General features: G+C 34.6%; 1 protein-coding gene across 9 annotated transcripts; it reads left to right on the top strand.

The window, feature by feature from the left end:
• The first annotated feature begins 16 nt into the window (after positions 1-16).
• On the top strand, positions 17-24,392 carry eps15l1a (epidermal growth factor receptor pathway substrate 15-like 1a). 9 transcript variants are annotated; one of them, XM_077226270.1, is made up of 28 exons: positions 158-217; positions 1,757-1,798; positions 1,890-1,979; positions 2,068-2,115; positions 2,195-2,290; positions 2,368-2,433; positions 2,529-2,654; positions 3,878-3,937; positions 4,166-4,408; positions 4,486-4,643; positions 4,729-4,885; positions 7,403-7,465; positions 7,738-7,758; positions 8,037-8,122; positions 9,088-9,120; positions 9,247-9,319; positions 10,333-10,494; positions 10,581-10,778; positions 10,972-11,136; positions 12,408-12,513; positions 12,717-12,767; positions 14,008-14,144; positions 14,239-14,299; positions 15,539-15,621; positions 15,810-15,900; positions 18,402-18,560; positions 20,687-20,703; positions 21,334-24,392. In XM_077226270.1, exons 1-28 carry the CDS (start codon positions 191-193, stop codon positions 21,478-21,480), a joined length of 2,766 nt encoding a protein of 921 aa, XP_077082385.1. In that variant the 5' UTR covers positions 158-190; the 3' UTR covers positions 21,481-24,392. The 9 variants fall into 9 exon arrangements, with proteins under 9 accessions (XP_077082391.1, XP_077082385.1, XP_077082387.1 ...); XM_077226272.1 differs by having other exon boundaries at positions 18,402-18,607; XM_077226273.1 differs by lacking the exon at positions 9,088-9,120.
• Positions 24,393-25,025: the final 633 nt, after the last annotated feature.

The raw sequence follows: 25,025 nt of genomic DNA, 5'->3' as shown, positions 1-25,025 counted from the left end.
TCGGTATTTACAAATTATACTTGAAGCGGAGTGATATTTGACCAGTAGTATCTGTACTTTCACTGAGGTAAGTAAGTTGTGTACTTTATCCACCTCTGATTATTAGCCTATTATTATTAATATGTGATGATTGTCCTCTTTAGCCCCCTCTCATTCCCTCACCCTCCGTTTCCGCAGCAACAGGGAAAAGATGGCAGCCCTCGCGACCCTCACTCAGGTAATACATACTAAAAACACCTATTACAAGGGAACAGTGAGGAAAAACACCAGTATGCAGAAATAAATCTAAGAATTAGCCACGAAACGATCTCATTATTTGCACTACCGGCTTGTTTTATCGACATTTATAGTGAAAATGTCACGGGCCTCGTAAATCGGGCTCAGATTGCTAACCGATTAGCTCGCTTTATATCGCATGTCTGTGATAAAATACGAAAAAAGAAATGGAGTTTCAATGAAATTTGCAATAAACATTCAGTAGCAACAACATATAACGATAACACCCATTTATATGAATGAGAAATATAGTAAACCGAGATGAACTACTGTAACTAGCTAGCCGCAATATATCAGAACATCAGTCTATATCAGAATACTTTAAAACTGTCAAGACACTTCACATATAAAGTCGTAATTTCAGAATATCTTTATAGAACAATAATAAAAGGTTCTAAATTATACTGAACAACATTGTAATATAGATATTAACTCTCATAGCCTATATGATAACGGGTGTTGAACCGCTAGTTTAGCTTAGCGGTGATGGGAATTAGTGAGCATCAGTAATCTTACTGGACTGACTGCCTGCTTTATGCAGTTATGTGCACATATTAGAATAAATATAGAAAAAACAATTACATGTATTATTATATTGCATTACCAGTGTTATTTTAAAATTATTTATATAATATTATAGTATTTATTCATATTTTGAATGAGCTTTTACTTTTCACTTTATTTAATTTTAGGTAAAGTTTTAATAATTGTATGTGCTTTTTTATTTTTTATTACTATATATTTTTAAAAAATACATTTTAATTTGCCATTCATTTATTTTTTATTTCAGTGTAGTTATTTTTGTACTCCAATTATTTGCCATGGCAACAGTTCTAAAATGTTCAAGTTTAGGTTTTGAATCCAATATTTACTATTTATTATTTTATTTATTTTGAGCTTTTCTTTTTATTTTAACGGCTTTAGTTAAAGGATAAGTTCACCTAAAAATGAAAATGATCCCATAATTCACACATCCTCAGTATATGACTTTCTTCTTTCAGCCAAACACAATCGGATTTATATTAAAAATGATCCTGGCTCTTTCAAGTTTATAATGGGAGTAAATGGATTTTGAAGAAAAAAATAAGCACATCCATCCAATTTAAATAATCCATAAGGCTCCAGGGGGTTTTAAAGGCCATCTGAAGCGAAGCAATGCGTTTTTGTAAAAAAAAATAAAAAATCCATGTTTGTAACTTTATAAACTATGAATCACTATAACTATAATAGTATATTTGGAAGAATACTGGTAACCAGACAGATGCTGGTCCCCATTGACTTCCATTGTATGAAAAAAATAAATACTATGGGAGTCAATGGGGACCATAATTGGGTTAATGATGACATCATTTTTGTTTGAACTATCCCTTTAACAATTACATAATAGTAAAATTAATGTTAAAATGCTCAATAATCAGGCATATTTGCCATATACCCTAATTTATTTCATCATAAAGTTTCTCTTTATTCTCTCTCTTAGCTGTCAAGCGGGAACCCTGTATATGAGAACTTTTACAGACAGGTAAGGCTATAATTCTGTTATTCTAAATTTGTAGATTATCACAGTGATCTTTTTTTAATAAATCAGTCTTTGTTTGGAACAAAAACCATAGGTCGACCCGGGAAACACCGGGAGGGTTGGACCTACAGAGGCTGCCTTGTTCTTGAAAAAATCAGGCCTGCCAGACATCACATTAGGAAAGGTTGGTGTTTGGGTAAATCAATGCACAAATTGTTCTGAAATGATACTTGGATATTCATAATCCATAATTACCAACTGTTTCTTCTCAGATCTGGGATTTAGCTGATCCAGATGGCAAAGGTTTCTTGGACAAACAGGTAAAAGTATCATAGTTTATAAGAGCATCAGTCAGGATCAGAAACTGAAGTCTAACTTGATCCCGTTGTGGTTTATCAGGGATTTTACGTTGCTCTGCGACTCGTGGCCTGCGCGCAGAGTGGGCACGACATCAGCCTTTCCAGTTTTAGCCTCCCCGTTCCCCCTCCAAAATTCGTAAGTCTCATGTTTAGGGTTGAAATCATTGCACTCCATGCAGTATGAGCTCACAGACTTTCTCATTTCTGTTCTAGAAGGACCACAGCAGCCCATCATTGAGTTCTGTGACATCAACCAATGAGAGCCACTGGGCTGTGCGGGTAACTTATTTTGATTGGTTATTGGTTTCTCGACTGCAAATTACAAAAGCGTTTAAGAATATTTATCTTAAATCCTTTTGGTTGTTTTTTTTTAGCCTGAAGAGAAGAACAAATTTGATGGTATTTTTGAAAGTCTTGCCCCAGTGAACGGATTACTGTCCGGTGAGAAGGTCAAACCAGTACTAATAAACTCCAAACTACCTGTGGATGTTCTCGGAAAGGTAAAATTCAAATATGTACTTAAAAAAATTCAATAATATCTATCTATCGTTCTATCTATCTATCGTTCTATCTGTCTGTCCATCCATCCATGCATCCATCCATCCATCCATCATTGGGGAAAGTTACTTTAAAAAGTAACGCTTTACAATATTGGTTTACTCTCCAAAAAAATTAATGAATTGCGTTACTTTTTATGGAAAGTAATGCGCTACGTTTCTTTTACCTGGGCTGATCTTGCTTGTTTGACATATTTTAATAATGAAAACCAAAGTTCTATTTTTGGCAAATGTAAAGACAGTGTTATGTTTAACACTCTTACTTCAGCAATGAAAACTAAAAAAAAAGAAACACAAATTTGATGTTTATGTAAAGTCATTTTTGCTTATTAATGTGGTTGAATTGGATCATCGAAGGTCAGCAGCAAAGACATTGGGTAATGAAGTGAGATTAAATACATTTGTGTTATTTAACATGTTTAATTATTGCAGGTTTGTGTAATATTCAGAGTTTGCATTTCACTGTTTTAATTCATTTTGAGGAATACACAGCGCACACAACGGCTCTGCCTCTTACTCACGATTCCTCTCAACATGGGGACAGGAGAGATGTCAGTCTATAAATGGAATTACAAAGTAACATGCGTTACTTGTTTGAAAAAGTAACTCCGATATTTTGTTGTAAATTTAAAAGTAATGTTACTTTTTTATTTTTATATAATACAATACAATAGTAATAATGTAATAAATACTAGGGATGTCCCGAGCCAATCGAAAAGATCAGTATCGGGGACAATTAAGCATTTTTTTGATCGGGATCTGCTACATAATCCCATTATGCTGCTTATTTTACATATAAAATACAATAAATATATATAAATATTTGTGACCACACAGTCAGCTTACAATGTCCATTGTAAAAGATGTTTACATCTACCAATGTCTATATATATTGACTTTGGTAGATGGAAACATCTGTTACAATGGACATTGTTTGTAAAAATACTTTTTTGTATTTTATATGTATACTCTGTTTCGGCAGATTCTCAATATTCAATAACTCGGATTGAATTGGGGGCACAAAAAAAACTTGTTCGGGACATCCCTAATAAATGCATATAATTTAATATATAATAAATTAAAATATTTATTTGTAGTTATTAATATTACATTTTAAAATGTAATTGTTAAATACAAATATAATTATTATATGACTGTTTGATCAGGTGTGGGATTTGAGTGACATAGACAAAGATGGACACTTGGACAAAGATGAGTTTGCAGTGGTGAGTATTATTTTTTTATATCTCATAATAGCATACTACATACAATTATCCCATGATACAATGCACTCCTCTTCATCATTAAATATATTAGTATTATGCATACTGTGTGCTATTTAACACAGTAAATTTGAATTGTGTGTGTGTGTGTATAAATTATATTTAAAGAAATTGTAGGCAGTAAAAAGAAAGTGTTAAAACGGCATAATGACATCAATTTCTTTTGTCCAGGCTATGCATCTGGTGTACCGGGCCCTGGAGAAGGAGCCCGTGCCCTCCGTCCTGCCCTCCTCTCTCATCCCTCCATCTAAAAGGAAGAAGTCCTCCGGGTCTTTGTCCAACATGGTGCCAGTGTTACCAGGCAGCCCACCGCCACCTAAAGACAGCCTGCGCTCGACCCCCTCTCACGGCAGCATGAACTCTCTCAACAGCGCTGGGAGTTTGTCCCCAAAACACACCCTCAAATCCTCACAGGTATTATTGGTGTGGTTTCATTTTGATGTTGTACAGAAGAATTGAAGATGGTCTGATGGTTTAAGTCTTATCATCAGCATTCGGTAAACTGGGTGGTACCAGTTACAGACAGAGGGCGCTATGATGACATCTTCCTCAAAACTGACTCTGATCTCGACGGCTTCGTCAGCGGTCATGAAGTTAAAGATATCTTCATGCATTCAGGCCTTCCTCAGAACCTCCTGGCACATATTTGGTACTCTTTCAATGTGCTTTTGATTTCTCTTCACTCTCGCTGTTGTGACCGTCACATTCATCGCTTCCTCTGTTGTCTTTGTCAGGGCTCTGGCCGACACTAGGCAAATGGGCAAACTCACTCGCGAGCAGTTCTCCTTGGCCATGTATTTCATTCAGCAGAAAGTGAGCAAAGGCTTGGACCCTCCACAAGCTCTGACTTCAGACATGATCCCACCGTCCGAACGCGGAACACCGGGACCTGTAAGTCACATTAGCACGTTTAAAACTGCATGCTTATAATGGGCTTCTGCACCTGATTGAAATGTTGCAGGTTTGAATCCCAGAGGAAGTGATCCACGGTTCATGAAGACTGTACATGTAATAAGTGTACTGTCTTTAAATTAGTAGTGCCTAATGACTGCTTCAATAAAGTGACCTGGGCTGCGTTTCCCAAAAGCATCTTAAGCCTAAGTTGATCGTAAAAGCGATCGTACGACTGATCTTAATATTATGGCCTGTTTCCCAAAAGCATCGTAACTTAAGTAGCACTTGAAAATCTTCGTAGAACTACGAGTGCTCTGGAGTAATCGTAAATCCCCAAGTGCATCGTAAGAAGAGAGGTCACCTGCAGGACAACCGGCAGATTATACTTTTTATCTAGATTTGACAGATTACACTGCAACGTGAGTACAAGGTTTTGATTGTACTTTATTGTACACTTTGTTGTAGCTACTCGTGTTTTGTTTAAATTAATAAATTAAATAATTAAAAAGGGAAGAAAAAATAGAAATACACATCTAAATTAAACGAATGAACAAAAAAAATCATAAAATAAGTAATCTGGGAAATATGCTTTAAACACTGGGCAAAATAGGGCAAAAATTAAAAAAAATCTGTCAACGACTTGCTGCCGTGCACGAAACCATTTCTTGCGGACCTCCTTCCCTGATCTTTAAACACGGTTGCAGTTAGTTTGCAATGTCCTCCCAGATGTTTTTTTTTCCTTATTTGTATGGTGTCCTTTAAATCTGTTAAAAATAAAATCTTTGTCTCCCTCTATCACCTCTAAAAGGACATTAATTTGATCTTTTTGAAAGGTATCTTCTCTTGTTTTTTTGTTTTTGTTCTGCCATTTTGCCAGCCTGTATAGGTGCTTTATATCTATATAGTCTTGTCTTGATTTCTAATCCACAACAAATGACGATTATTAGGTTAAACGTTCAGAATACGATTCAATATAAGGTTATATTTCAGCACTTCGCGATTGGACAGCTACGCTTAAGTAGCACGTAGAACGCGTTCTCGCGCGTTCATGTTAAGTGCATTTTTGGGAAACGCGCGTGGAATTTCGGCGAGCGTTCGTAACCTTGCACGTAGAGAGCGCTCTTAAGAGCTAAGATACATCGTTATCGGGGAAACCCGGCCCTGGCCCTGAGATGTAATTGTTAACAAAAAAAAATTTAAGCTAAAATGAAATAATAAATGTATATAATAAAATAAATAAATGATATAATAAAAAACGTAAACTGGCAGGATTCTGAAATAAAATAAGTAGGGCTGGGAAAAGATTAATCGCATCCAAAATAAAAGTTTGTGTTTACATAATATATGTGTGTGCACAGTGTATAATTATTTTGTATATATATAAATACACACACATGCATGTATATATTTAAGAAATATTTGCATGTATATACTGTATATATTTATTTATAATTTATATTATGTATAAATATAGATATTTTATGTATAAATAAAAAAAAATTCTTATATGTATACATGCATGTGTGTGTATTTATATATACAAAATAATTTTACACATATATTATGTAAACACAAACTTTTATTTTGGATGCGATTAATCGTGATTAATCTTTTCCCAGCCCTAAAAATAAGTCTAAAATACTAAATACTAAAGTTACTAACACTAAAGCTGAGATAAAAATCAAGCTAAATAGAAATATTAAAATGTATTAAAAAGACAAGCACGTTGCAAAATTACTCAATCGAATTGAGTTAATTGAAAATTACTTAATTAAACTAAATTACTTTAACTGAATTAAAAAAAAAATGTATAACGGTATTTAAATACTAAAATAATACTGTCCTGTCAAAAGTAAAAACAAAACATTGTTTTGCATAAAGAAAATGCCTGTTTATTTTTTCTTGCAAAAATATATTATTTAGATGTATTGTTTGTCAAATATATTATTTAGATTTGTTGTACTGAATTGAATTTAAAGATGAAGTAAATCTCATCCTGACAATAAAATAAATCTCATTACTGTAATACAGTAATTAAAAAAATCATCCGGTCCAGATACGATTAAAAAATAATAATAATTCAAGTTTCATTAAAGTCAGAATAATTTTAATGCAACAAATAGTACTATGCTAAATACATATTTAATTTTAAAAACAAGTATTTCATTTATTTATTATTTTATTGCATTTTTTTGCGTTTCAATCTGAAACAGTCACAGTGAAAATAATTGAAACGGCCCTAAAATAGTTAGAATTTTCCTCGTGCAAAATGCATTCACATTTCAGTTAAAATATTTTATTGACCGATTTTTTTTTACATTTTATTTATAGGTTTTCCACCTACATTGACTCAGTACGTAAAAAAAAGAATGAGCAATGTGAACTGAAACAATATCACTTTATAATTTCAATTAAATGACTGATCACAATAGAGATTTTCTCTTGCTTTAATGGCTTAACGTGATGCAGCACAGTTGTGTCCCTCATTTGAAGAGCTTCCTCTGTTTTTTTCAGAGTCTGTCAGGATATATGACACCAGTGGGCTCTGAGATGGCCGCACTGAGCGAGATGCGCCGGGTAAACAGCTTGTTTCTCTCTCTCTCTCTATCTCTCTCTCTCTCTTTCTCTCTCACATTCTTTCATTACATGTATTTCCATTTCTTCAATTAGGATTTCAAACCCTAAATATTTAATAGATGAAACTGTAGTCATTCACAATACATCAAGAGAGCCACTAACATCTTATCACGAACGCAACCCGAATATCTTAACAAACAATCTTCTGTTCCTTTTCATCCACGTTTCAATGCTGCTGATGTTTTATGGCGTTATGCACTGGCTAAAATCAGGCAATAATGTTCAAGTTATGGGTAGGTAACGTTTAGAAAAACACTGAACAAATGCTTTCGATTGTTGTTAGCCGAGACATTGAGTTGGAAAGCATTTGTGAGAGATCCAGTGCTGTGAAATGGTGCTGTGTCTTGACTTCCCCATGTTTTTGAGCATCAGAGGTGGAAGACAAGCTCGTCTCTGCTCCCGTGTGGTGGCTCCCTGCTGTTCTCTACCCTTCTGTTTGTGTGGTGCTGTGCTTGTGTGTGGTTTAAATGCATCAGGACTGACTTTCTGTGCCGGACCCCCCTTCATACAGGACAGCTCCAGCTCTGTGGGTTCAGGCGAGTTCACCGGGATTAAAGAACTGGACGATATAAGTCAGGAGATCGCACAGCTGCAGAGGTAATACAATACACTAGCATTTAAAGGTGCTTTGGGATAGGTTTGAGCTGCCAAAAGAATAAAAGTTCACGTCATATGAATATTTTTTTTTTTTTTTCATTTAATGAATTTATTTTTACAACCAGTGTCATTCTTTACTACTATTCAAAAGTTTTTTTGATTTTTTTTGCAGAAGAAATTAAATTTTTTTTTGGCAAGGATACATAAAAAAATCAAATGTGTCTCATAATGTGACTTGTAATGTCACACAATATTTATTCTTTAATTATATATATATATATATATATATATATATAGTTTTATATTAATTAAATAATATATTAAATGCATGATTAATATATTTCATAACAAATTACAATGTATTATAATTTAATCCTGAATATGTTAATTATAATTATATATGTGGAAATGTTTCTATGTAAATCCATCCATCCATCCAAAAAAAAAACTAAAAAAAAACTCAGATGGCAAACACAATTTTTAACTATTTCCCTTAGATACTGCGACAAAAAGCAGTGTGTATTACAATCACTGTGCAAAGTGTGAATATTTTAAGTACTTTTTTAATTACATTTTTAAGGTGACATTTTTTTTTAATTGCACTTGAATAAAATTTTCTGAATGTAAATTCAGTTTTTGCAGAGGCGTACCTTTTGTTTTCCTGCGTTTTGCCTCCCATTTTTGTTGTCCTCCATTTTTCTCAGTGGCCCACCACACCAAACCTAGTATATTTGTCCCTTCTGAACAGTTCCTCTATAGATGACCCTGAAACGACCCTCATGCTCACATGCACACTTCAAAGGAAGAGGAAAGGTACCTGAAAGCTCTTGGTGGTGGATGAGTTTCCCTCTCCCTGACAAATCCTCATCTCACCCCCTTCCCCTCTTCACAGTGTCCGTGTAATGTGTGTAGGCTTTTAAAAAAAAGAAATCTCTTGTTTCACTTGCTTATTCATGCTGCCTCAGCACTCTTGCTTTCACACACTGGGATACACTCAGGTAAAACCCTCTCTTGGCTGTCACGGTTCTTGTTTTGTGTGTGAAGGAGGCAGATATGAGGGATGTTTTCTAGTTGCCAACAGTTGATAAAGGTTTTCGTGTTTCTTTTTGAAATTAATTCAACAGAGAGAAATACACTTTGGAACAAGACATCAGAGAAACGGAGGAGGCCATCAGACACAAAACCACAGAGGTTCAGGTACACCTGGGATTGCAATAATTATTTATTTTATTTATTATGAATTGTTATTTATATAAGTAATTAAACAAATATACTTAAAGTAATACTTAAAGTATTATTTGTGTGTGTGTGTGTGTGTGTATGTGTATGTATATGTATGTATATATATCGGTCTATGTAAATATTTTAATTTTATATGAATATTATTAAAATAATCAAAGCATTATAGTACTAATATAATATTATTTTATTTTTATTCTATGATAAATATTTGAAATATATACTTAACCTAATTAATGTATTTAAAAGTAAAAATACTTTTAGGTAATTTTTATAAGCATTGTTTGCGTTATAATCAGGAAAATATACTTAAAGTATTATTACTATTTAAAGTAGAATGCATTTATAAATATATTTTACTATTATATACTTCAATAATATTTATACTACAATAAGATTAGTTTGTCATTATTTATTGCTTTGTAATCATATTAAATAAAATATTATAAAATATTTTTATGAGTAAAAATGAGTAAATGAGTAAATATGTAACATATTACATTTTTAAAAGTTTGTAATGTTTTTTATTACATGTGTAACATGTTACATGTTTAATACATTTCTATGATAAATATATTAAAATACACTAACTATTATTATTATATTTAAAAGTAAAAATATTTTAATATATTAATATTAAATGTTAGTTGTATTGTATTTTTTACTTTAAATATGTTTAATACATTAAGTATATTTTCCTAATTATATTTATAAATATATTTTACTACTATAAATATATTAAAACTAATCTTATATTATAAATATTGAAATATTATTATTGTTCTGTAATTATATTAATTATATGGTTTAATAAATTTGATCAATCATTTTTTAAAATATTTTTTATAAACAAAAATGTGATATGTATTATTAATGCACTATATTTAAAGGTATCTATTTTTGAAATATTATTTCTTAAATATGCACAAGTTATATGTTGGCTTCATTGTTAACTGGATGCGGTTTGACAGGACATGCAGAATGATCTGGACCGAGAGGCGTCCAGCCTTCAGGAGCTTGAGGCCCAGAAGCAGGACGCTCAGGACCGGCTGGAGGAGATGGACCAGCAGAAGGCCAAGCTTGAAGACATGCTTAATGACGTACGGCAGAAGTGCCAGGAAGAATCGCAAATGGTGAGCGAAAACAAACAAGACAATTAACTAGATCCTCAGATGACATGTTGATGAACGTTAAACCGATCCATGCTATTTCTGTTCAGATCTCATCCCTGCAGAACCAGATCCATTCGCAGGAGTCGGACCTGCAGAGCCAAGAGGAAGAGCTGGGCCGGGCCAAGGCTGACCTGAACCGCCTGCAGCAGGAGGAGGCACAGCTAGAGCAGAGTCTACAAGCTGGCAGGATTCAGCTAGAAACCATCATAAAGTCTCTTAAAGCCACACAGGACGAGATCAACCAGGTTGTGCCTTCGGAACATTTGATGTATGAAACAAAAAGTGTACACTAGGGGGAGACAATCCTCTACAGATGTCTGTTATAACTTAGGAAATTAGAAGGCAGACACTAGAAACTGATATGTTTAATAATGTCAGAAGAATGTGCTTAGCATTTAAGTTTGTTACGGATAAAGCTGACGTGTGTGCATGTTGCAGGCGCGGAGCAAACTCTCCCAGATCCAGGACAGCCAACACGAGATCAGTAAGAGCATTGAGCAGTACAGCAGCACCTTGAACGGGACCCACGGGGGCAGCATGACTAACCTGGCCGACATGAGCGAAGGCTTCCCAGAGAAGGAGAACGGAGGTTTCGGGGCCATGGTGAGATGTCTCTGCTGTGTGTTTGTTGTTGTTGTTGTTGTTGCTGTTGTTGTTTTAGTTGGAAGTATTTAAGGTTGTATTTTAGGCTTCTCTCAGAGCGTGAATGTCAACAAACTAAATTTGATAAAACTAAATAAAAAATAAAATAAAAATATATATATAAATATTTAGAATGCACAATAAATCATAGTAGTAAGCATATTGCACAAGTTTGAATGTAAACTAAGTTGTATAGTATCGTAATAAATCCATGGGTTATTAATTGTAGTATCAAGCTAGTATGCAGGGTCTATTCCAGTAAAAAAAAGAAGTTTTTTTTATATTTATTTATATTATTATTATTTTGTTAATATATATTTATTTAAATATGTATTTCTAAGTATAATAAAAATGTTATGATGTTGTTATTATTGTTGAGATATATATATATATATACACACACACATTTTAATTATTTAAAAAATAAATAATAATACAATATATGTTTTATATATACAGCTGTACATATAAAAATATATATATGTTTTATATGTACAGTGTATATATAAAAAAATTATTCTTATTTAAAAAAATGTGTTTTTATATATAAATGTGTATCTGTATCTATATATCTATATATATATATATATATATATGTATGTATATATTATTTTTTAATTTATCTTTTTTATTATATATATTTACAAAATATTTAATAATAATAATAATAATGTAGAACCTTTTTATACACACATTTGGTATTAATGTATTATTGTTATTATTTAATATATAAATTATTACTATTTATTATAACTGACAACTAAACTTTTTTAGGATTATGTTCATGCTCATACTTTCTTACTAGCAAGCATGAACCTCTCTACTCACGTGATTTGCAGTTAAATTCCTGTTGACATTCTCTGATTTCTGATGGAAAACTTGCTTGCTTTTCTTTCTGAATAATGCCTCGCATGCAAAGGTACAATTTGGAAACCCAGCACTGTCAACAGATCTTCTTATGTTATTTGGAACAGCTGAGGTGCTGGCTGAAACTGCAAAATGTAGGCACAAAATGACTGAAATTTATACTTCATTCTCATTTCAAGTATTTTTCTCCAATTAGTTAGTGCTTTGAGGTGAATATTTTCGGCTGGACCTCGAACACAGTGTTGGCCTACTTAGACATTTTTGGACTAAAGCTAGAATCAACAAAAAAATGAATGTGACAAGATTTCTACAATGTCTTCCAGAAAGTAAACACATTGGCTAATGGAAATTTAAACTCATTACAGGAGGACCCTTTCAAAGTGAAGACCACTGTGTTCAACAGTGCCCCTCAGGAGATGCACACGGACCCCTTCCAGTCTGAAGACCCATTTAGAACAGACCCGTTCAAAGGTTGGTTCATCTTTTCATCTTTCTCTTTTAATCAGCTCAAATTAAATACTTCTCTTCCTTAGCGAAGCCTCCGGATGCTATACTAACCGTTTAGTTGATTTATTTAGGGTTCACCATGGCAATAAGTAAATTATTCCTGTTTAATTTCAAATTGTATCAAAGTCTATTAAACAGATCTCCCTCTCTTTTTTTGTTTGTTGTAGGTGATCCATTTCAGAATGACCCATTCTCAAAGCAGACCACCACAGTTGCAGGTATCCAGTTCAACAAAATGCATGAAGTGCATACAATTTTATATATATATATATATATATATATATATATATAAAGTGCTGTCAATCGATACAAAAATGAATCACACATTTTTCTGTAATTCATTGTGATTAACTGCACATAACATTAAAGTTTATATTAAAGTAATATATTTTTATATTGTAAAAATATCACAGGTAATCTCCAAATTAATGTGGAAACAACATAAATAATTAAGATATTTGATCTAACGGGTAGGAATGTGCTGAAATGAAGTTATTAAACACTTCACCGTCTTCACTGCATAAATTATACATTTAAAATAGATTCATCCTTATTAAAGCTACAAAAGTGATTCAGTCAAGAGCAGTGAGATTAATGTTTTACATTACATTAATGACAGAAATCACAGCAGCAGGTTTATTAAGGTGCTGTCACCCTAAGATCTAAAGCACATGACGCATACTAATACAGAGCAGAACTGTTGCGCGTTTGAATGAATATGTGTTTCATATCAATCGGGTGAACTAATGATTCAATGACCCATTCATAGAGAAGAGCCATTTACTTATGAATCAGCTGTTTGAACGGATCGAATTAATGAATGACTCAACAGCCTACTAAAGATATACCACTAGTACTGTACTGGCAGTTTTAGTTTCTTATGTAAATATTTACGATTTTTTTTTTCATATTTTGGGGATAGTTTGCAAAATAAATTCTTTTGTGGAACACATTTTGAAGAATATTGGCGATGAAATTCTTTTGGTTTCTAAATATATCTAAATACCAATTCATGTGCAGCCTCTGAAAAAAAAAAAGCCTGAAAGTTTTTGTGTAATAAATTCTATGTTGAATAAAATGAAATATTTCTTGCTAAAGCTACTTTTTGTAATGTCCATTTGATGCTTTTCTCATTTAACGCAATGACTTTAAATAATCTTTTCGGGGTAATTTCTCAGCCAGAGTTGATGTGCGAAAAGAAAACGTTTAAAATGGAAATATTTAATTTCTGTTTATGAAAGGCACCACAATTCTTGCACAAAGCTTCATGGTATTGAACATCATGTTCATGTACCTTGGCACAGTTCCCCCTAAGTAATAAATGAGGCTTTCAGTTCCCCAACTCTCATCAAATGTGGGCTAAAGATAGAAACATGATAAGATGATATAATGTAAATGATGATATTTAAATGCAAGAATGTCCCCTGGACAGTTACATTAAGCTCTAAAATCTCTCAGATCCTTTCGGTGGAGACCCTTTCAAAGAAGCCGACCCATTTAGGACCTCTTCCGAAGATTTCTTCAAGAAACCCTCAAAGCCGGACCCTTTCAGCAATGCCGATCCTTTCAGCAAAAGTGCCACTCTTCCCTCAAAGGTACCCAGATAATCAACAACATCACATTAATCCCAGTCAGGTTTGCACTTTTGACTCATGTCCCAACCATGTCCTTTCTGTTTCTGTTTTTTAGAGTCATCATTTCTCAAGTAACGACCCTTTCATCTCCACCAGCCCCAAACCAAAAGGGCCAGGTACTGTTTGCATGTCTCTCACTTACTCCGCTGAATCATATCATCCCTGCCACTCCCTTTCTTTGAAGATGCTGAGCAAAGATTAGCCTCTTCGTTTCTGCACGAGACATTCTTGAACCAGTGAAACTGATCTGGCATCAGCTGAAAATGCCTTGTTTTCACTCACGAATGCCTTGAGGGACATGCTCAGGGTGCATTACACAACTCAAGATGCAACTTTTACACCTCCGTACCCACACTGTCTATTTTCTCGAAGACCTTTTAGAGAACAATTCGAGAGGGCTTGTGTGAAGAAGCTGTCAGAAGAGTTCCCATGCAATACGTCCGCTCTCAGGCCTTTTGGCTGCCCCAACTGCGTGAAATTCCTCTGCAGTTTCAGTAAATAGTTAATGCAGCATTCGGTTGCAGCATTGTTGAACACTGAGGCTATGCCAGGAAATGCTCAGCACATTTTTTTTTTAAACCTGTGGGTTGAAGGCAAAAATACCCAGAGAAAACAAAGCAACTTAATGCTTGTCTCACTTTTGAAAATGTATAATACTCTAATTGATTGCTTCAGCATACGTCTTATTTTTATTTTATTACTATTGTGATTAAGGGAAGGAGTGTATGTTTAACCACACTTATTGACTGAAATAATGAAGTAATGCATTTGTTAAGTCCGATATTAGTCAATAAAAGTCTTCAAATACTTCAGTGACCTACGACCATAATATTATTTTAAATAAATAAAAACCTTATGTTCATTTTTTCTCTCTCATTTAAAATTATGTTGAATGATCACTAAAGTATTTATTTGGCCACTTTTATTGGCTTATATTTTATTTAAATAAAAGCTTTTAATTAAAGCATTAGTAAAATATATATTTAATTATTTATTTAAAATAAACGTGAATAAGATAAAAGTGGTAAAAAAAATCAGTGACCTCGCCTTGAACTTTATGTTTTTATTTAAAGTCCTATCGAGATCAAGTATCACTGAAGCAAATTACCACTTTTATTGACAGAGAAAAGTGGGAGCAGGATAAGAAACTAGACGTTTTATTACAAATATGACCCTCAAATATACATGTCAAAACATTTTAAAAAGTCTAACATAATTTTTTCCATTTTCTTGACTTTAGTACTATTACAGGCTCTTTTGAAATACATTTGTCACACACTGTAAGATACTTATTTCTGTGGACACATTTAACCATAGAAGATGCATGCTTCATTGTTTTTCTCTGCCAATTCCAGATTTCTTTGGTACTCTGGACCCGTTCGGGGGCAGTACATTCGGCAGCAATAGCGGATTTGCAGACTTCAGCCAAATGTCGAAGGTAGTGAACACCTTTCAGTTGTTATGTTTGCATTTTAAGCATAATGGAACATAACTTTCTCACGTTTTTGCAGCATGACATTTGTAAGATGTGGTTTTGATTGATGTTCCACCCATAATTTGCGTGGTTCGCACCTTATACCCTGATAACGGCTATCTGCTTCTCCTTTCCACTGCGATTTAATATAGGGCTTTGTAGATGACCCCTTCAGTCGAAAACAAGACATGCCCGCCCTCCCGCCCAAGAAAAGCGTCCCACCGCGGCCCAAACCACCCAGTGGTAAGCATTTAACCTTCATCTTGAGGCCCACAAACAAACGGTGACCCTTTTCAAAAAGTTTATATACATATCTAACCATGAAAGGTGATTAACTAGTTTTTAGTGTCTCAGAGTAAACGATTACTAAAACTATACACAGCTGTTGTGCCGTGAATGTAGACAAAACAAGCAATCTAAACAAGCGACATGAAAGTCCTGTGGAGTGTTGTTTGGGTGGATCACTCTCTACGCTTTTGACACTTATGTTTAAGAAGTAAAATCTTCAAAGTGCAGCAGTAACATCTCTTTTAACTGTTTGTTAGCAGTGAAAGTAAAACAGCTTTTGAACAAGGTTGTTGACGTCAGCTCACACGTTCACTTTTTAGAAGTCTTGCAAGTTCAGGCCAAACTGAATTCTGCCTGTCAATAAGACATCTTCGCTCTTCCTCCGTTGGTTGTCAACAGGAAATCGAGGTACAACCTTAATATGTTTTGGTTAAGCTTTAATTTTTTTTATTTTTCCAGCGCGCAGTGGCGTGTTCTTATCTCTGTCCCAACTCCAAAACGGTGCACAAACAAACCTGAATGGAAGAGAAATTTATCACTTGGAGAAAACGAAACCTGCGCTGTTTCCTCTCTGCTGTCGACAATTAGAGGAAAAGGCGAATCTGTGCTGCTCACTCTTTTTCTTTTCTTTTCTTTTTTCTGCAGCAACATGTTTTTTTTTTTTTTTATCCTAGAAAATAAGAGAGTGCTTTCCTGGTGTAACCGAGGTTTAAAGTTGGGTATAGAGGTTAGAGAGGTTTGTTCGGTGTGCTCAGGTTGGTATAACTAACATACTTCGATGATCTGCGGTTAGCATGCACTGCCAGCATTGTGCGCTGATCTACACACCCCTCCCCACTTCCTGTGTGTGTGTGTGTGTTTACACACTCCTAGTGGGTAGTGTGGCCTAGCTGCCACAACTTTTCACACTTATTCACAGTATTTGACATTTTAACCTTTCTCTCTTAAAATATATTTTGAACAATATCCCATAACATGTTGATATATACAGTATGTTTTGAGCAGCAACATGCTTACTGGCAATTGTATACTTACATATTGAATAAAAATGAAAAGAAAGATAATGCAATAGACAAGCAGTATTTTGCTGATTAATTCAAAAGTTTTTTTTCAAAACGTTTTATTTTAAAACAGAAACCAAAATGTTTGTAAAATTGAAGATGCTTTTATATCTGTTAATACACTGTATCATTAAAGAGCACTGCTTGTTTTTGACCTCTTTCCCTTTAGCAGGGTGGAGTCATTTTGCGGTTTAGTATTCCGTTTACTGACAGAAAGAAACTGATTGCTGGTCTGGTATAAAAACAGCCCTATTGAACATGCGGTTAACACCTTTAGAGGAACCAACAACCAGTTTGAAGTTCTCACAAGCAAATGAATGCCAGTCTCGGCAAATGGTGCAAGAGGGGTGAAAAAGAAGTATGCATTAGCAGTTTTTTTAATCTGAAGATCCTTGCCGGTTTGTGCTTACATTTCTTGCGCAAATCTCTAAAATAAGCAAATTGCTTGTGCAAAGATTCTGCTTTCCTATAAAATAAAGAACAGCGTTTGAGCCATATTTAGTGCTCTTGTTGGGCGTGTTGAAAGAAACCAACATTTCAGTGTTGTTTTGCATCGAGATTACCGCATCATACACGTTTGAACCACTGTGGGTTTTTTGGTTGAGCTTGTGGAAAGATGTGCAAATGACAATTATTTGATAAAAAATGTAATAATTCAGTATTATTAAGAATTAGACTACCATCTAATTAGACTACCCAAGTCTCTTCTCCTCACCAAGGCAGTATTTATTTGATCAAAAACAGTCAGTATTGCGAAATAATATTTCAATTTAAAATAACTTTTTTCTATTTTAATATATTTTTAAGAGGTAATTTATTCCTGTAATGGAAAGCTGAATTTTCAGCATCATTACTCCAGTATTCAGTGTCACATGATCCTTCAGAAATCATTCTAAAATGCTGATTTACTGCTCAAGAAACATTTCCTATTATCATTGTTAAAATGAAAATCTGATGAATGGAAAGTTATATAAAATATATAAAAGTTATAACAAAAAAGCATTTATTTGAAATATATATACATTTAAAACATTTAAATGTCTTTACTGTCACTTTTGATCAATTTAATGGGTCCTTGGTGATTTTATTACTATTTATATATTATTCATAATAATATTAATACTTGTTTGAAATTTAAAATGTCTTGGTCATCAGACATTTTACATTAAATTATGTTTAAATGCTGGTAACCAATTTTTATAAATCTGTTATTTTATTTACATTATTATTATTTAGTAAATAAAACAATCAAAGCTTATTTGACAGTTATTATGAAGTAATACAGTCAGGGATTTTAAACCCATGGAATTTCACATTGCACAATGGAAATGAATTGCGACGGATAGTTTGGACTCTTTGTAAAGCTTTTAAATGAAAATTGCTATTTCTCAACAGGTAAAAGCACTCCTGTAAACGTGCCGGGATCCGCAGATTCGGCCAAGACCAGTGATCCCTTCCAGCCCTTCAGTGCCGAGCCCGTTGATCCATTTCAGAGTAAAAAGGGGGTTGGAGACCCGTTTAGTGGCAAAGACCCGTTTGCTCCATCTGCCTCAAGTAAAGCCTCTAAAGACTCTTCATTGGGTTTTGCTGACTTCAGCTCTGTAAGTTGAGCTTAGTGATACTCTTCTTCTCCTGTCCGGTCCACTTGTTTCTTTCCAAAATCCAATTAAACCCAACCAACAATCCAAAAAAGTGCTTTCTAGCGATCATCAGTGAGGTTTCCTAGAGCAGACCGCACCATTGGCTTCTGTACCGCTCAGTCTGTCGCCTTGTCCCGGCTACTCATTTATTTTCCTCCATGTCTGCAGTCCATCTATCTGTGATTAACTCACCAACGCACAGAATTTCGGATAATAAGCCCTAATCAAGCAGCCAGACATCTCTCTTTCAGTGACTCAAATACAGTTGTTTGTGGTGCACATGGCTATGATGTCATATGTCGTTTTGCTCAGCACTTGCACGGGCTTGTGGGAAGAGGAGCAGTCGTACTCTGTGAAACCAAGCGTCCTTGGCTAAGCTAATGTGGCTTCTCGCTGTTCTTCTGTGACTTATTTTGTTAGCTTTGATGCAAATGTGTCTTGGTTTTTGCGGAATGTATTTAAAATCATGAGATACTATATAGTTTTTGCGGATTTTAGTTTGATGGTAAAAATGTAGTATCTTGCAAAACGGGGGGTTAAAATCATATAGCAAATTATCAGATATTTTCATGTTTACTTGTGAATTTAAGTGACCTACAAAAAAGTCAGTGTTAATCATTAGGATCGATGTGAAAATGTCAGTATTTTTGCTTTTTAGTTTGCATCTTAGAGAAACATGCATTTTCTCGAAAGCCAAAAGATTGTTCTCTTAAAGCTTTTTGGACTAAAATTATGTCAGCTTTATTTTCTGCAAAATGGACTATCTCACTGTCTCCTAAAAGAAACCCGTTTCACTAGCGTCAGTGTTTGAAGCATAATCTGTGCACAGTGTCGGTATTTTAAAATGACATTTAAAATGCTTTGATCATCTGATTGGCCTTTATGAGAAAATTAATTTTGAGCAAATAATTTATAGAGTATAATCATTTTTACTCAGCCTTGTAATGAAGTCCTCCTTAACCAGCTCTGGTTCTCACCGTTCTCTTATCAGTCATCAGTTCATATTTCAAGAAGTGTGGGCAGATTGTATTGACACCTCTGTCGTGTAGTCACACTTCCACATGTTAGTGGAACAAGCCTAATCATCATTATCTTATCTCAACCAATGTGTTTTCAGCTCATTTAAAAGTTGTTTTGGGAGGAGAATTTAAGTCAAAGTATTGCCAAAAATGACTGAGGTCCAATTACGAAAGTCGAATAGGAGAGATCGTATGACGTGGGAAGTGTCAGTATCACTACTCAGCTCTCAGGCTGTTGTTTTCTCCGCATGGGATCATTGTGCGCTCCATACTGCAAATCCGCTTTGATCCTAGTGTTTGACGTAGCATCATTTTCATCCGCCCTGCCTCCTGTCCTTAGTATCGCTGTGCATGACTTGGGTGCAATGGACCTGCTGAACCATCTCTGATTTATCATGTGACCAAAACCTCCCTGGAAGAACGATAATTGCATCGTTTACAATGAAAATCATGCTTTTTACAAATTACCAGCGGTATTATTACTTTGTAGTTTTAAAAAACAGTTTTCAAGATTTATGAAAATGTTTCCCAACCCAAAAAGGTAAATTCGAATTTGAAAAACTCTTTTTTAAGACTATTTTTTTTTTTATCAAACCATTTATTTAAAACAAATTATAATGTAATTTGTAGTTAGTTTATATATGTGATTATATAAAAAAAAAAAACCTCCAGGGTGGTTTAGCAATGCTCTCCTGCACCTACAGTCAGCCTAGTGTGCATGTTCTGTTGCTTATAATATTACGCTTATTTATCAATGTACACAATTTGAAAAAGCTTTGTAATGTCTTTTTCTTCTGTCATTTTTTTTTTTTTTTTTTGCTGCATGAGATCAATGCACGTTCATTTTCCTGTCCATGACATCATTCGCTATTAATGACCAATTAAAAAGGTCCATCATGAGTCATCAGTGGTAGTGGTCTGTTGATGTCCAATCGGCATTTGTGTGCAGTTCGGTGGATGGTTGCGTGGTAGTTTGGTGTAAATCTCTTTTGTGTTTTTTAAATCCATTCCTCTCTTGCAGGAACTGAGCGAAATAAGGTAAGATCTGTCTGATAATGTGGTGAATCTTTCTTGTCTTTTGCCGTTTTGCAATTTCAAATGAAGGTCACTGAATAATGTGACAAAGAAATGTTCAAAATGAGCCATGCATGCGTATATTTTTCATTTGTACATGCGTGAGATCAAACTGTGCACTTGATTTAAGTATTTTAATTACATTTTTAATCTCTAATCATCAGATATTGAGCAAATTGATTTCTGTACCATTATCAGTAACGAACAGATTTGCAAAAATAAAGTTTAAAGCGGTCTACCATTGTTAGGACAAACAAGAGTCCTAACCCGAACTGTACTCATTGGTTGATTCAACGTCAGATGGATTGGTGTCGCTAATGGCACAGAAATTACATGCTTAATGTTTTTTGATGACTTATATCAAAATTGAAACACTTTTTTGTAAAACGTGGCACAAAAAGATTTATTATCTGTGTAGCTGTTTATATATATATATGCAAATATGTATAATCTATGTACCAATTTAGTACATTTAAACTGGATTTTTTAAAGCACTGTACCGATCAGTTCAGACCGCAAATTCACACCACTGTGCAATCCCCAATTTGGGACCGATGGGTCTTAATGTGGCGTGTTCCTATTTTTCCGGGCCAGTTTGGTAATGAAGCCCAGCAGATGGAGTGGGCGAAGCGGGAAAGCGAGAGAGCGGAACGAGACCGGCTGAAGAGACTGCGTCAGCAGGAGCAGGAAGACCTGGAGCTGGCCATCGCTCTCAGCAAGGCCGAGATGTCCAACGCCTGACCGCCATCCCCTCAGATCCACCCTTCTGTACACTACAGCGAAGATTGTGTGCGTGATGGACCAAGATAAAATACTTACAAGTGGGACACAGTACCTGACAGTTTCAACCTCTATCCTTTTGTGTTCGTGTGCAGGAGGGCGGCCTATGGTTTGTGAATCAGCTAACTCATTCTATATGCACTGCATTAACCTCTCAGATGGAGTATATAGTTTATTTAAAGTGTATTAGTGTGTTTATGTGTGTGAATGTGCATCAACAGAGCCATGGACATTTAAAGACCATTATTGGTCACTGCAGATCATTATCTCCACTGGTGGGGAAAAAGGGGACTGAAACCGCTAAGAAAGTTACGGTTTGATCCCTGTTCGTACCAGGAACTTGAATTACCGACGCTACACTCCCCCCACCCCCCCGCGAGCCCTTGAGCAAGGCACTTAATTCCAGGTTTCTTCCTGAATTCAATCGCTGTAAGCATACTGTAAGTGGATTTGGATAAAGAGCATCTGTTAAATGATAACTCACTGGGCCTGGCTGTAGTCAGTATGGTACACACTGGAATTACAGCAGAGCCTGCAGACTAAACGTCTGTAAGGAGATCTTGACGTGACGGAAAGCTGAACAAATGACAGTGTGATTTTTGTAAGTGTCGTTTAAGAGTTTGATTCAGAAGTGAACTTGTTTTCTTTCACAGATCAGCAAAACTTCTACAACTGCACTGATAGTTTAAATATGTTTTAGTTTACCATGTTAAAAGGTTTAGCTGGTTAACACCACTGCAGGACTCAACAGTAAGTTTTTTTTGGGGGGCCTCATGACAAAAGTTATTTCTTTTTCTAGAATTCGTTTTATTTTTCTTTAACGTTACATTCTCTTGTAAATTTCGTCTGTTTTAGATTGTCTGTTTTCGTCTCTTGAAAGATTCGTCTGTCTATCGGTTTGTCGTATAATTTTATCGACCTATCGATTGTTTTATTGAGTACTCTGTTCTATATATCGTTCTATCTATTGTTCTTTCATACTGTCGATCTATTGTTCTATCTATCGTTTTATCTAAATGTACGTAAAAAATCAACAAGTCTTATGATTTTTTGGGAAAAGGACTGAAAAGTGACTTGCCAACTGGCCTGAAAGTCTTTCACACACGCAATCTAATGAGCCAACCTTTTTGTTGAGTTCTGCACTATGGTGTAAAATTTGGTTGCATAAAACAAAAACAGAGCCACCATGAGGGAACTGATAATAGATTTTGCCATTTAGATTTTTGTCATCTTCAATTCGTTACTAATTTTGTGTTTCGGCATAATTGGTGGCATAGTGATATCATTCTTGCTTGAATGTGTGAAGCGCATTTTTGTTGTTTGTTTTTTTTGTTGCAAAAATCTGCCGAAAGGATTTAAATGTGTTAAAATGTCCGGAGTACTAAACCCCTGTTGGTAGATAAAAGCACAAATTAGCCAAATTAAATTAATTCGGCGATGTGAATTTTGTGAATTCATGCGCAGTAGATTCCTTTAAAAAACTGGCAATTGCTGTTGTTGTTTACTGCTTGCTTTGCCCTAACTTTTAGGCAGTATTGAATTTAACTTGAACGTTTTGGTGACGGTACTTCCTGGCACATTTCAAACCTGTGTTTTTGTATGAGTTAATTATCGTACTACATAATATCAGAGTTTTTTTTAACGTACCATCTGCTGTTCTTTTACAGTAGACTGTTTTACTGGTACTATTAACACCTTTTATCCGTGAATGATCTGTATTCATTCATTCAACCTTGAATCATTGGAATAGCTGTTTCTTCAGTTTGAATTTGTAATGTGGTTGGTCATTACAGGTCAAATTTTTCTGCGTGATGATTGATGCTCATATCCAACATTGTGGACACAAATGTGTAATGTTAAGACGAACAACTGTGACATATCCCAGTACACTGCTAACTTTCAGCTACGTCATCTTTTTTTAAACATTTTTTTTTTAGTTTGTTCCTCTTTTTTTCTTTACTCCCAATTAGCTTGTGTTGTTTTGACCGCAAATAGCTGCTTGACACTCCCTGGTCATCTTAGTGTCACACTAAACAGTGTTACTTTGTCTTATTTAAAATGTATTAGATGGAGCCTAGCTCACAATGAAACTTGTGCGGCGGTTTTTGAACCCTGGTTTATTTGATTCCAGTATACACTAGTCTTCAGTCAGTTGAGCGTTTTTAACAAAACCGTACGTCTTCAGGACTGGAATCGAAAGCCAGTGTTTCCCTGACACCGATAACGTCAGTTTTTGGCCTATGAAGTTTTTTTTATGTAATATAGGCAATTGGGTTATTCATATACTGGGGGCTTTGGTCCCAGCTTTTTTGCCTTTTACTGTTACAAAAATAAATAAACAAGATAACAGAACAATTCGAACTAAAAAACAAATCGCAAACATTTTGTTAGTGCTCCTTTTGTGCTGTATTTGTCCTTTATACCTCCATTGTGCAATAGTTTGTATATTTTATTTGTTGTATTACCTGTACATTAATTTAATGTTCATATCCTGTATTATTATCCATGTTTTTTCTCTTTTTAAAGAAAAAAGAAAGTGAATATTTTTTTAGTGACTGTCATAATTTTGGGCATATGTCCCATAAAACTCGAGCTGAATGCATTCCTTTTTGGCCTGCCTTTAACCCCTCGCCTGTGTAGATAAGACCGATATTAACCAGATAGAGAAATGCATAAGAGTATACATAAACCATGTATATTATGTGTTATATTTGTCCTATGAAACATGAGTAACTGCACATGTGTAACTCTAAACATTTTAAGGATTTCAGACTGCATTGATAGTGATTAGTGATGCTTGGATTCCTTTGGAAATGTTCATGCTCCGTATGTTGTCCCTTGATTTCACAGAATAAACAAAAGATAACATTTCAGACGCATGTATACGTCACTCTATTCAATTCACGTGTTTGTCTCAAATGCTGTAATGTATAACCAGAAACCCCCAAATGTATTTGGACATTTAAAAATGTGTAAATGACACTTTATTTTTTTAAATTATCGTTTTGTCTGTCTTGTTTGTGTTCATAGTAATCATCTCGCATACTTAGCCAAATGTAACTGCACCTTAAGTAAAAACATGTCCATGGTTAAATCTGATGAACTAGCCGTCTGTGAACTTGAAGGGTACTGACTTCACACTCCAGGACAGTTAAAATTTTAATGAACATCGCTTGGAAAAATGTTGAAAGAAAAAGTCTAGCATCATTTGTTTGCTGATGCCACTTGGTTTGATATTTTATGTCAGCGTCTTTCATACAAATTAAGTTAAATTAAAAAACTAGTTGGGATCATTATTTTTGGGTTAAATTGTGTCAGCATTTGTTTTTTATCAGTAGGCCCAATGTGCAACGTAATACTGCATATTAAATTGCTTTATTGCTACTAAAATCAGAAATCCAATCTGAATGCAAAAATACTTGTCATACTTGTAAAACTACTAGTTTCTTGAGGACTTCCTTGTAGCCCAGTGGAAACTATCCTGAAACACGAGGACCTGCACAAAG

This window comes from Siphateles boraxobius, unplaced genomic scaffold (genome assembly GCF_051911475.1).
Source record: "Siphateles boraxobius isolate OS27281-9 unplaced genomic scaffold, OSU_SipBor_1 13, whole genome shotgun sequence".
NCBI classification, from domain to species: Eukaryota; Metazoa; Chordata; class Actinopteri; order Cypriniformes; family Leuciscidae; genus Siphateles; species Siphateles boraxobius.
The sequence above is the reverse complement of the archived record's forward strand: the minus strand, read 5'-3'. Positions and strand labels throughout refer to the sequence as shown.

Bases quoted from the DNA above. Each gene is read 5' to 3' on its own strand.
- eps15l1a (XM_077226267.1), top strand. From the start codon at position 191: ATGGCAGCCCTCGCGACCCTCACTCAG. The intron at 1,799-1,889 runs GTAAGGCTATAA...CAAAAACCATAG, and splicing joins ATGAGAACTTTTACAGACAG to GTCGACCCGGGAAACACCGG. The intron at 11,137-12,407 runs GTGAGATGTCTC...AACTCATTACAG, and splicing joins ACGGAGGTTTCGGGGCCATG to GAGGACCCTTTCAAAGTGAA.